The 13,220-nt window shown below is 35.1% G+C and overlaps 1 protein-coding gene across 2 annotated transcripts in view; it reads right to left on the minus strand.

The window, feature by feature from the left end:
* FMN1 (formin 1) overlaps positions 1-13,220 on the minus strand; it is a 537,406-nt gene that overhangs the window by 232,456 nt on the left and 291,730 nt on the right. For both annotated transcript variants that reach the window (XM_044665142.1, XM_044665143.1), the window contains one exon: positions 6,482-6,632. In XM_044665142.1, the coding sequence (XP_044521077.1) occupies positions 6,482-6,632 (151 nt within the window). The remainder of the gene's footprint in view (positions 1-6,481; positions 6,633-13,220) is intronic.

The raw sequence follows: 13,220 nt of genomic DNA on the forward strand, positions 1-13,220 counted from the left end.
CAGGTTTCTAGTAGCCTGCTTTTTTGAGTCCAAATTAGGTTTCCTGAAAATTTTCTTAAGTACCTTTTCCATAGTTTTTCTTACAAATTTATTATAGTTGACTGTTGTTTCTGAGAATGGAGTATGCAGATTTCTCTGAGAGAAATAGTGATACTTGAGAGGACAAAACAAATCAGCATCTTGTACATGTAAGTTATATATGCAGCAAGGCAAGAATTATGACACTTTGAGAAGAACCAAGAGAACCTTGTACACAGTGACAGCAATATTGTATGATGATCAACTGTGAATAACTTGGCTATTAGCAAAACAATCATCCAAGATGACCCCAAAAGATTCATGATGAAAAATGCTATCACTAGAGAAAGAACTGATGGAATTTGAATGCAGATTGAAACATTGTTTTCCAATTTTATTGTCAAGTTCTTTTTTGTGATATGCATCTTGTATAACATTCATGACAGCCCATGAATAATCTATATCAAATTGCTCACCATCTCAGGGAGGGTAGAGAAGAAAGACAAAGGGAAAGATTTAGGAATTCAAAATGTGAGAAAGTGAATGTTAAAATTGTTTTTACATGTGTTTGGGAGGAAAATAAAACATTACTGGAAAGAAAGAAAAAAAGATTTGTCACTTTATGGCAACTTGGCTGGCATTAAGTGAATTAACAAGCCTAGCCAACAACAGTCATTCCAATGATTTGATTTTTAGGCAAGTCAAATGCATTGGGTTCCTATTGATTTGTCAACTAATCAAAAATAATTTATTAATTGTCTTCTATGTTCCTGGCTCTAAGCCAGGCCTTTGGATATGAAAAAGAAAAAGAAAAAAAATCTCTGCCCTAAAGGAACAAAGACAGGAAGTTAAGAATGCTCAAAATTCAAAAGCTTTGGCTTGCTCAAAGGTGTGCTCAGTCCCATCTCTCAAAGCAAAACTGTGGAACACATGCTTACAGAGATCTTTTAACCACTAGATAAGTGATACCCCCACAGGTCAGAAAGATTAGGCAACTTTAAGGAAAGTGGAGGTCTTGGGAGTTTGTTTTGTTTTGAAACTGACAGATTACTTAAGCACTCTTTAAGTACAAATAGCCCTAGTTTAAAACCCTTAGTTAAATAAGCAAACCATTAACAGATAAGAGATAGCCATAGCTTTTAGCTTCTACCTTGGGAGTTTTAAAAAATGGGTGTATTTCATTTATTCACCAAGCATTAATGAGCTTAATAGCTACACAACACTGCATTAAGTATGTAGGTCCTGTGGGAATATCAAAATAGAAAAGAAAGTAAAAGAAACAAATAAGAGGATGTGAGCATTTATTGTATCTTCATAGATGTTTTTGTTAGAATACATATCAGGGAATACCTAATCCAACTCTCAATTTATCCAAGAGGGAAAAGAGGCCCAGAGAAATTAACTAACTTGCTTAAGGTCCCATAGCTAATGAGAAAGTTAAATATAGGGAAGATTTACAGAAGGAGGTGATGAAGAGTCCTACAAAGGATGGGAAGGCTTAGCTAGACTATTATCTCAATCAAAAAAGCACCATTTGATTTTTCCAGTACTTAAGATTTTCCAATATTTAAGAATTATAAAGAATAAATAAGGAAGTGATGTGTGTTTGACTGGAGGGTAGTAAAGGAAAACTTCCAAAAGGAGGTGAGTATTGATCTTGACTTTGGAAAGAAAATACTATTACCCCAAATACACAAAAAATATCTTTTAAGCTATCTCAAATAGATATAAGAGGTAGATACTATTATTATCAACATTTTATAGATGACATGGAAGAAGAAGTTAAGTGTTTGTTTCAAGTCACACAGCTAGTTATAGTCACCAAACAAAATTCAAAATATAGAAATACTTTATGTATTATGAAAAGAGTCAAAGGTCTTAGGTTTAAATCATTTTTGTGATCATTGCTTTGTGGTCTTAGGAGTCACTAAAATTTCTTTGAGTTTAGTTTTCATGACACATGTGGTGTTCTACCTAGTGTCAAAAAGATCTGAATTTAAATACAGTTTAAGATACTTTCTGGGGAAGACATTTAACCTTTGTATGCCTCAATCTCCTCATCTGCAAAATGGAGATAATAATAGCATTTACCTTCTAGGGTTGTTGTGAAGAAAAAAATAAGATAATCTTTGTAAAGTGCTTTGGAAACCTTAAATCACCTACAAAATAAATTGAGATTAGATGACCTTTGAGGTTCCTTCCAATTCAAAATCTGTTATTCCTTAGCAATTTTTCAGTTGTGTCTGACTCTTTGTGGCTCTATTTAATATTTTCTTGGCAAAGATACTAAAGGAGGTTGCCATTTCCTTTTCCATCTACTTTAACAGATGATGAAATTGAGGCAAATAGGGTTGAATGACTTGCCCAGGGTGGCAAATCTATTAATTAAATAGTCTAGAACTGAATTCAGGAAGATATGTCTTCCTGATTCTAGGCTATCTATTCTATACACTCTGACACCTAGCTGCCCTGTTCAAGATCTATGAGCCTATGATTTTATTAGAAGAAAATTGTGATCATAGTAAAATTTTCAATTGTTACATTACTTTACTGGAGGTCCTCTTGTACTTTAAAAGTCAAGATCAGACGATATCATGACTACTCTTTTCTTAAGACCACAGACACAGCATTAAAACTACTACTATTAATAACAATGAAGATAATAGATATTTTCATAGAAAGCACTTTAAGGTATTACAAAATGTTTTACATACTTCATTAAACTGATTTCATTTGACTTTCAGGAAGGTTGAAATACAAGTATTATTATACTCATTTCACAGATGAGAAGAACAAAGTATAAGAGAAATGGAATTATTTATCTATACTTATACAGCTAGAAAGTATTGGGCATAGTATTTGAATCCTGTTTGGCATGATCCTTTTACCTTGTTGCTTCTTAGACTCCCCTGAATGGCTTAAGGGGAAATGATAACCTGGGATGATGATAATATAATAATTATCATGATATTTTTTACATGTACACTCTTTAAAACATTTTCATATGTGTTATTTCAATATTCTTTTGAAAGACTAAGATGATATAAAATGAAGTAAGCAGAAGAACTAGGAGAAGAACTATTTATGTTATCATAACTTTATAAGGAAAAAACTTGAAGGATTTAAGAAATTTATCAGAGAAATGACAAATCAGCATCTCAGAGAATCAGCTTATTATTCATCTCTTGAGAGACACATAATAGTTTTAAAAAATAGAATGACATATACATTTTCTAAAAATGTTACTTGACTATGTATATTTATCACAAAGATTGTTTTTCTTTTTGTTTTTCCAAGGTAAAAGAGAGTTAAGATTAATAGTGCCCAGCAATTGTATTTAAAAAAAAAAAAAGAAAGAAAACAACGAAGGTCACTTAGAAGTGAAGAAAACAGACTAAGATAAGATCAAAATGGATACATGATCTAGACATAAAGGGAATTAGAATAAGCAAATTAGAAGAACAGAAAACATATTACCTATCCAATTTATGGACAGAAGAGGAATTTATGAATAAAGAAGAGACAAAGAGCACCATGAGATCTAAAATGGATAATTTTGATTACATTAAATTAGAAGGAGTTGGTATAAATAAAACGAATGTAGACAAGATTAGAGGGAAAGCAGAAAATTGAGGGGGAAATTTATTGATAGTTTCTTGATTAGAGGACATAAATTTAAAATGTAGAGAGAAAAATTTCGAATTTATGAGACTACGAGCCATTTACCAATACATAAATGGTCAAAAATATGAACAGTTTTTCGGTAAAGATATCAAAGCCACTAATAGACATAGGAAAAAATGCTCCCAAATCATTACTGAATAAAGAAATGCAAATCAAAACAATTCCAAGATATATCATACCTATTAGATTGGCTAAAATGATAAAAGGTCAAAATGACAAATGTTGGAGGAGCTGTGGAAAAATGGGCACACTAATATATTGTCCGTGGAATTATGAATTGATCCAACCATTTTGGAGAGCAATCTGGAATTATGTCCAGAGAATTATAAAATTGTGTATTCCCTTAGACCAGGCAATACCATTGTTTTGTCTGTTTCCCAAGGAGATCAGGAGAAAAGGACAAGAATCTATGTGTCAAAATATTTATAACAGCTCTCTTTGTGGTAGCAAAGAATTGAAAATTGAGATGATGCCTATCAAGTAGGCAATGGCTAAACAAATTGTGGCATATGATTGTGATAGAATACTACTGTGCCTCAAAGAATGATAAGCAGATTCATTTAAAAATTTTAGAAAGACCTACATGAAATTGTGAATAGCAAAATGAAAGAACCAAAAGAACATTATAAATTGTTACAGATTTAATGTTTGAAGAATAACTTGTGATTGTCCACGTCCAGAGAAAGAACTGATAACCAGAATCATGAAAGATATAATTTATATATATATACACCTTTTTTTTTTTATCAAGTGATGTCTTCTTTATTGTGGGGAGGGCAAGGGGAGAGAGACACATCTGGGAATTTTAATGCAAACAACAACTACATAAATTAATAAAAAAGAAAGGAAAAATTGAAGGAAATCAATTAGCAGGGCAACTCTGAAAGAAACATATTAAAGTAATTTTACAGTTATACAGAAAAGCAATCTGGATATAATAGAAATTCATACTTTTGTGTACAATTTTCATTATCTGTTCTACTTTTAAAACTGTATTTGCTTTTTTTTTAAACCCTTAACTTCGGTGTTTTGTCTCATAGGTGGAAGAGTGGTAAGGGTAGGCAATGGGGGGTCAAGTGACTTGCCCAGGATCACACAGCTGGGAAGTGGCTGAGGCCGGGTTCTAACCTAGGACCTCCTGTCTCTAGGCCTGACTCTCACTCCACTGAGCTACCCAGCTGCCCCCGGTATTTGCTTTTTTAAAGTTAAATTTTTTTTAAAAAAATTAGTATTGTGGAGAATGAGAGTAAATGGATGATAGCAGAAAATTTCAACTATAAGTCAGTAACTCTGATTCCTAGGAAAATACTGGGACATTTCATAAATAAGATCATGAAGGAAGCATTATGAGAGCCAGCACAGCTCTATAAGCACAAATGATGGTACCAAACTAGATTTCCTTTTTTTGGAAAGCCTTATTAAGCTGGCAGATGTCAGGTGAATATTGTAGATAGAGTTTACTTAGATATTAGCAGATCATTTGATAAAATATCCCAAAATAATCTTGGGGAAAGGTAGGAGAGAGAAAGGTAAGATAGTAGCTTAATTATAGTTTCAGAATTGGTTGAATGGGTGGATTCAAAAAGTTATCCTTAATGGTTCAAATATCAAGTTGGTAAGTGAGTCTTCTAGGTTCTGTACTTTACTTGGTAAACATTTTTTATTCAAAATTAGGATAAAGGCTTAGATGATATGTTTATCAAATTTTTAGAAGAGAGAATGTTGGGGACTGTGTTGGGCAGCGGGGTGTTATGGAGAAAGTTAGCACAACAAATACAGTTGTTTCAAATATTTGAAGGACTATCCTGTGAGAAAAGAATTAAACTTGCTCTGTTTGGTTCTAGAGGCTGAACTAATTAGGAGCAACAAGTGCAGGCTTCAGAAAAAGCAAACTGAGACTCTAGTTCAGGAAAAAAAAAACCTTCCTAACAACTTGAGCTATCCCAGTCATGCAGGGTATTTTGGGATATGGGCTCCCTCTCATTAGAAATTTTCATTTAGAGGTTGGATAAAAGAAATGTAGAATTCTTTTCCATTATGGATGGGTTGGAATAGATGACTGCTAAGGTCACTTCAATTTCTGAAATTCTCTTAGATAGACAAGTCAAATATTATTATTATTACTATTATTATCTACAGATGAATAAACTGAGGTCTAGATGGTAAAAATGATTTGTCTAAAATTACAAAACGTCATGAGATAGTGAGACACTTAATATACATCCCCTGACTCCTAGTCCTGGATTCCTTATGCCTATATCAAATTTCTTAAATAACAAAACTATTGAAACAAAGCTAAAATCCTTACAAGAATAGCAACAGTATGTTTAACCTTCAATTTTTTTTTTGGTTGTGTAATAGAATATTACCCCACAACTCAGAAGGTGGAATGGGGGAATGAGGAACAAATGAGGGAAACAGAAAGGAAGAAGGAAGAGGAGAGTACTATTTTCTCTAAGACTGTTCTTTCATTAAATTTAAATGCATTTTTGAAGAACTAAAGACATCATTCATGTCAATGCAATACTAATAGACGTAGGTCATGAACTCAGATAAAATACTCTGTAAAACTGCACAATAGTTCACAGACCTCTGAATACAATAGCAGGAATCTAGTTTTGACTCTACCCTCCTTTTCATTAATTTTAAGCTACCCTCCTTTCTTTCTATGACTCAAAATTTTTTCTAATACTATCTGAAAAGATGAGTAAGAGTCAGAATATAGTGAATTCCCATATATGAGGAGAAATACAATGACTGTTACCATATTACTCAGTACCTTTTTGACCTTGGTTTTCTTCTCAAAGGATTCTGACAATGGCTTTTTCTTTTGTTGAATCGTGTCTTTGGAGAATAAATACTCAAATTCACTGGGGTCTTGTATATCAGGTTCTTCTAGGGAGTCCCATAAGGTTGGTGTAGTACTTTGGCTTAAAAAAAAGGGAAATGAAATAATGAATTGAAATCAATGAGACTGTGAAAAATGAGATTCTATATAATAGCAACAAGCGCTTTAAAGTTTAGAAAGTACAAATATCTCATTAGGTTGCACTGCTAAGGCCAGAATTGAATCAGGTCTTCCAAACTCCATGTCCAGGGCTGTATCAGTAGCCACTTCTTCCCTCTAGGCCACCACGTAACTTCCAATACCTCTCAGAAGGGTTCAACAGCCATGACGACTTCACAAATTTATATGAAGTAGTTCAGTAAGATAACTTCTTTCTAATACTCAGCTGAGATCATCTGAACAGAAGGAATGGAAGTCTTCATTAGACCACCAATACTTCCAGGATTTTTTGATGTTCAGTCATTGCAGTCATTTCTGACTCTCCTTGACCCCATCTGGAGTTTTCTTGGAAAAAGATATTTTGATATCTTGGCAAAGATATAATGCAGTGGTTTTCCATTTCTTTCTTCAGCTTATTTTACAGATGAGGAAACTGAGGCAGAAAAAGTTAAGTGACTTGCTCAGGTTTGCACCTACTAAGTGTCTAAGGCTTGATTTGATCACAGGTTTTCCTGACTCCAGGCCCTTTGCTATATCCTCTATTCAGCCTAACTGCCCCTATAACTTTCAGTGTATATCCCCTTCCTTGTTCTCTGAGCTCTGCTTTTTTATTCTCTGAACTTTATCACCATTCTGCCTTTTCTTCAACCCCTAGGTCTCTTTTAGGTATTGTCTTCCCCAATTAGAATGTAAGCTCTCTGAGGGCAGGGACTTGTCTTTTTTTTTTTTTCTTGTCTTTGTACATCTAGCATTTAATACATGCTTATTGGCTTCATTGACCAGACTGCCTGACATACAGTTAGTACTTAATAAATGCTTTTGGCTTCAGGGATCATGGTACTACAGCACTTTAAGGACTCAACAGAAAAGAATGGCTGGTATCCTAGAGAGCAGGGCATTAGAAAGTGAGAGGAATCTGAAAGGGAGCTAGGAGGGATATCCAAGATCAACTATTTATTTCAAAAGTTTGCTTAGGAATGTCAGAAAGGAAATTTCTTTTTTTTTCCTTCTTCGCTTAGCTAATATTATTAGAACCATATAATAGGTTAACGTAATCTTTTGCTGCAGGTTAGCTTAGGAACCTAAGAGGCTGGGATAAGCTGACGTGGCTAGACAATAATTCATGTGAAAAACATCTGAGGATTTAATGGCTTTAGTCTATTGCTTAATGAGTCAAGGGTATGACATGGCAGTCAAAAAAAGCAAATTCAATCTTGGGCTGTACTAACAGAAATACAGAATACAGAATGAGGGGGATTAAAGTATCAATGTACTCTTCTTGGGCCAGACCACATCTGGAGTTTTGTATTATGTTCTGAAGAGCCCTGCCCCAGAAACCAATGACCAAGATGGTGGTAACTATGCCCCTGATCAGGACTGATGCAAGCAAAGGATTTTCATCTGAAGAAGAGAATGGTTAACGAGTAGTGAGAAGTCTTCAAGCTTATGAAGAGCTGTCTTGTGAAAGTATTAACTAATTCTGTGCTTGTCCCCAGGGAGATATTGGAACAAAGGGCAGAAGCCAGGTTGGCCATGGGGCAGCGAAGTGGTACAACAGCTAAAGTGTTGGACCTGGAGTCAGGAAGCCTCATTTTCCTGACTTCAAATGTGGTTTCAGACACTCTAGCTATACGGCTCTGGGCAAGTCACTTAACCCTGTTGACCTCAGTGTCCTCATCTGTTAAATGAGCTGGAGAAAGAAATGGCAAGCCACTCCAGTGTGTTTTGCCAAGAAAATCCCAAATGGCATCATTAAGAGTCATACACAACTGAAAAAAAGAGTGGCCAAGTTTTTATTGATGAGGATGATAACTAGGATTTAGCATTTAGAGAACTTTTATGTTTACAAAGCACTTTACACATGTTAACTCATTTGATCTTCATGACAAAAATAAGAAGTACTATTATTATTCCCATTTTACAAGTCAGGAAATTAAGGCTAAGAAAAATTAAATCATTTGCCCAGGTCACATAGCTAGAAAGCATCTGAAGCAATACTGAACCGAGGTGCCTCTGACTCCAAGTCTTGCAGGCTATCTACTCTACCACACAATTGCTCAAAAGAAGGGAAAAAACTTTCTGATTTAGAGCTGTCCAAAAGTGGAATGAACTGCTTTTAGAAAGGCATCCCAAGGATCATCAGATAAGTTAGATGTCACTGGCAAAGGTCTCTAAGAAGGTGTTCCTTTTCAATTCTTAGATTCTTACGATACTCATAGAAAATAGTACATTGCTATATCTATGGAAAATGGATTCAGATTTCCAATAAGGGACTTATCATAAATGGACTTTCATAATAAAACTTGTCAGCTGAGGATTGCTTCATTTTGGTGGGAATAGCAAAGGAAACCTCTAAGGCTGGGTTTTCTACAACTCTGTTGAATATCTACCATAAGATCATCTGAACTCCTGAAATTGGAAAGTGCTGGCATAGTGCTGTGTTATATTTGGATGTAGGAAAATTTTTGCTAAAGGTTTGCCTCTGATATGTACCAGTTATGTGCCCCTGGGGCAAGCCACTTAACATATCTGACCTTCGGTTTCCCTCATCTATAAAATATAGATAATAGAAACTTCTAAGAGTTGTTTTGAGCCTATAAGGAAATAATGAATAGAAAGTCCTTTGTAAAATTTAAAGTTGTATATAATTGTGAACTACTATTGCTATTAGGGCAGCTAGGTGGCACAGTGGATAGAGTACTTGTCCTGAAGTCAGGAATACCCATTTTTCTGAGTTCAAATTTAGCCTCAAACATTTACTAGATGTATGACTCTGGCCAAGTCATTTAACTGTTTGCCCCAGCTTCCTCATTTGTAAAAAGAGATGGAGAAGGAAATGACAAACCATTCCAATATCTGTGTCAAGAAAACTACAAATGATGAAGAGTCAGACATGACTAAAATAAAATTACTAAAAATTAACAAACTATTAAAGGTATTAATGAGAAAACAGGGCAAATCATACATTATTACCAATATTATTGAAAGTAGCAATTTTAAAAAAGTTTGTTTTGTTAAACCAAAATACTCAGAAAGCCAGTCAAATGAGCAATATTTAGATTTACAGATTTAGAATTAGAAAGGGATATTAATGTCTACCTTGCTCAACTTTCTCATTTTATAAATGAAGAAACCATGACTTAGGGAGGTTAAGTGACTTGCCTGAGGTCACAAAAATATTAAGTGGCAGAGCCAAGATTCAAACCCAAGTCCATAAACTCTAAGAACAGCAGAGTTAGTGTTCCAGAATAAGATGCTACCTCTCTAGGAATAAGAATAGAGTCCAGGTAGGTGCCTGGCCTGGAGTCAAAAAGACTTGCGTTTAAATCTGGCCTCAGATACTTATTAGCTGTTGACCCTGGGAAATAATTTAACCTTGTTTACCTCAGTTTCCTCATCTGTAAAAATGAATTGGAGAAGGAAATGGCAAACTATCTTTGCCCAGAAAACCCTAAATGAGGTTAAAAAGAGTCAGACGTGATGACTGAAACAACCAAATAGATAGACACAAAAATGTTCATGTGTCTGTATATAATTATGTACATCCTATTATCTAGGGTGTCGGTTATCAGAGGACACATCCATATTCAGTTTTTAGTACAATGTGGTTATCTGCTAATTATTAAAACATTTCATTCCTTCAAAGCATCTCTCCAAAACAGTATATGAGTGAAGTAAATCATAGCGTATTTTGGTTTAAATCAGGAGTAAAAGTATTAGGAGGGAGAATGCAGTCCAGTGGGACCATATTAAATCATAAAACATCCAGTGCAGGCAGAAAGTGACCATTTTGAATAGACTTCACAGTTTGTTCAGAGGGAATTGTGCCCATCTCCAACTCAGACCTCATACATTCTGGCTCAGTGCCTGCAACTCTTACTGAGCCAGCTTCTCCTGATGCCCCTGGTTGGGACTTGTAAATAGATTCATCTGCTTTTCGTTTCCCTCAAAACTAAAGCACTAGATTTCTTCTGAAACTAATGAGAGTTTTAATATTAAATTGTTTCCTTTTTCAAAATGGTATAATACATAAGGAGGAAAAAATGCAGACAACAATCATCTCTGGCCTGTACTTAACCCAGATTGAGTTGCAGAAGCAGAGTCTGTCTCTCCCAGTGGTGTTGTTACAAGGCTCTAGTATTACCCATTGATAATGAAAGCAGGTGGGACAGAATGTGGAAAAAGACTAGTTAGGCACACACGGGAATGGAAATAAGTACTGTCCGAGAACTGTATTATGTGGCTGTGAGATGAAATCTATTAACCTTGAGTGCTTCTCCACTTGGATTTGAGGATGCCAAATAAATGAAAATCACTCAAAATAAATGTGCTGGAAAGTTATTTTCTAGGAGCCTTCGCTTTGTCTTTAGGTGGGACTGCCAGGAGCACTTGAGTTTGGGGTGTGGCTATTTTGGGATCATGGGTGTGTTTGCTTCAACATTTAATAGTAGCTGCCCAATATAAACTTTGGATTAAAAAAAAAAACTTTTTATTAATGGTGGGTTTAAGAAAGGCTCCAAACACTACCTATGTGGTATATGCTAAGACCAAGCTATTCACATCCTTGTACATTTAAAACATTTCCCATCCTAATTCCTTTATGATGGTTTCCTACTACTGTAATTTAGTAGTCCCACAGATTGTCTCAGGCATCATCACGTGGTTTGTTCTATGCTCTGATATGAACAAAAATAACATACACTGAATACCAATTATCATTCAATAGCATCTCTACCTAGATCTCACTACTGCTCATCCCCTCCTTCCCTACCAGTTTTAGCTTGAAAATAGAGGCTAGACAAGATGGAAGTTGGTACTTGACTGGGTCTGGGATTTGACCAGTGTGGCTACTTCTTCCACCAACACAGATCATGATCTTTGTTTGCCTTCCCATCTGATATAATTCGTGTTCATTCTTTCCCATAAATTCTCATGTTAGCTGGAGGTAACATTGGTTTAATTTGCAAAAAAAAGTCTATGGAGGAGGAAGACCATGAGTATCACCTCACAAATGTGGCAATTATATGATGATATATGGTGACCCCTTCAACCCTGACATTAGGTCCATCTCCTATAATCAGGTTCAAGCTCTGTTAACAAATGAAGATGGAGAACAGATGGCAGTCAAGGAACAGAACTGGAAAATCATGGAAGATGGAAGCTATGAAAAGATAAAACAAAATTGTATGTTATCCACCAAGCTAATTGGCAGTAAAGAAGTTTTAAAAATCTATGTGAAAATTGGTTTGAATGAAAATGTTCAAATATTTACCTAAGGAAGCTAACTAGCACAGTAAATAGAATGTTGGATCTTGAGTCAGGAAGATCTGAGTTAAATACTTCCTATAAGAATGAAGAGAGTCAAATCCCATCCTTACATTCCTCAAACACTTACTATCTATGTGACTTTAGGCAAGTCAATGAAACCTTTCTGCCTCGGTTTCCCTATCTATAAATTGGGGATAATAATAGCACCTACCTCCCAAGGTGGTTATACAGATATGATGAGATAATATTTAGAAAACAATCTGCAAAAGTCAGTGTTATATAAATACTAGCAATTATTATGTTTATAAAATTATATAATTTACAAAAGTATATAAGTATTAATTGAATGAACAATTATTATTCATAACTGTCTACACACCACAAAAATGGTATTTGTTTATATCTACAAAGTGGTATTTTGGAAAAAAAGTGGTAATAAAATAAGAGGTGATAAGGAATGCAAATATTGCATATATTACCTCATTTGGTCTTCAAAACAATCTTTTGAGAAAGCATCTTGAAATTTACTAAGAAGGGCCAAAGAGGTTAAAAGAAGTGCCTATGTTTACATAACTAGTAAGAAGTAATGGTGGGATTTAATTACGAGTCTTGATTGACTCCCAGCCCAGCGCTTTTTTTTTTTTCACTAGACCATTCTACCTTTTCTAGAAGGCACGGGAGACACATTTTTAATATAATTTTGCAATGTGCTAATTCAATTTTATTTTTTTTTTAACTTTTACTTTCTCTCTTAGTTAACAATTCTAAGATAGAAGAGCAAGGGCTAAGCAGATGGGGATACGCATCCTGCCCAAGGTTACAAAGCTAGGAAGTATCAGAGGCAAGAATTGATTCCAAGTTTTCCTGAATCCATGCTGGGCTCTCTATCCACTGTGCCACTTAACTGCCCCAAATCAGCTAATTTTAGAATTATTTAGTTTCTCCTCACTAGTTGTGGATCCTTTCATGTCCCGTTTGGCCCCAGGATTCAATTTCTTTTGGTTCTATTTTTAAAAGGGAGAGGAAGAAAGGAAGGAAAGAAGATAAGCAGGCAGGCAGGAAGGAAGAAGGAAGGAAGGAAGGAAGAAAGGAAGGAAGAAAGGAAGAAAGGAAGGAAGGAAGGGAGGGAGGGAGGAAGAAAGGGAAGAAGGAAGGGAGGGAGGGAGGGAAAGATGGAGGGAAGAAGAAAGGAAGTGAGGAAGAGAGGGAAGGAAGGGAGGGAGGAAGGAAGGAAGGAAGGAAA

This window comes from Gracilinanus agilis, chromosome 2, assembly GCF_016433145.1.
Source record: "Gracilinanus agilis isolate LMUSP501 chromosome 2, AgileGrace, whole genome shotgun sequence".
Taxonomy (NCBI): domain Eukaryota; kingdom Metazoa; phylum Chordata; class Mammalia; order Didelphimorphia; family Didelphidae; genus Gracilinanus; species Gracilinanus agilis.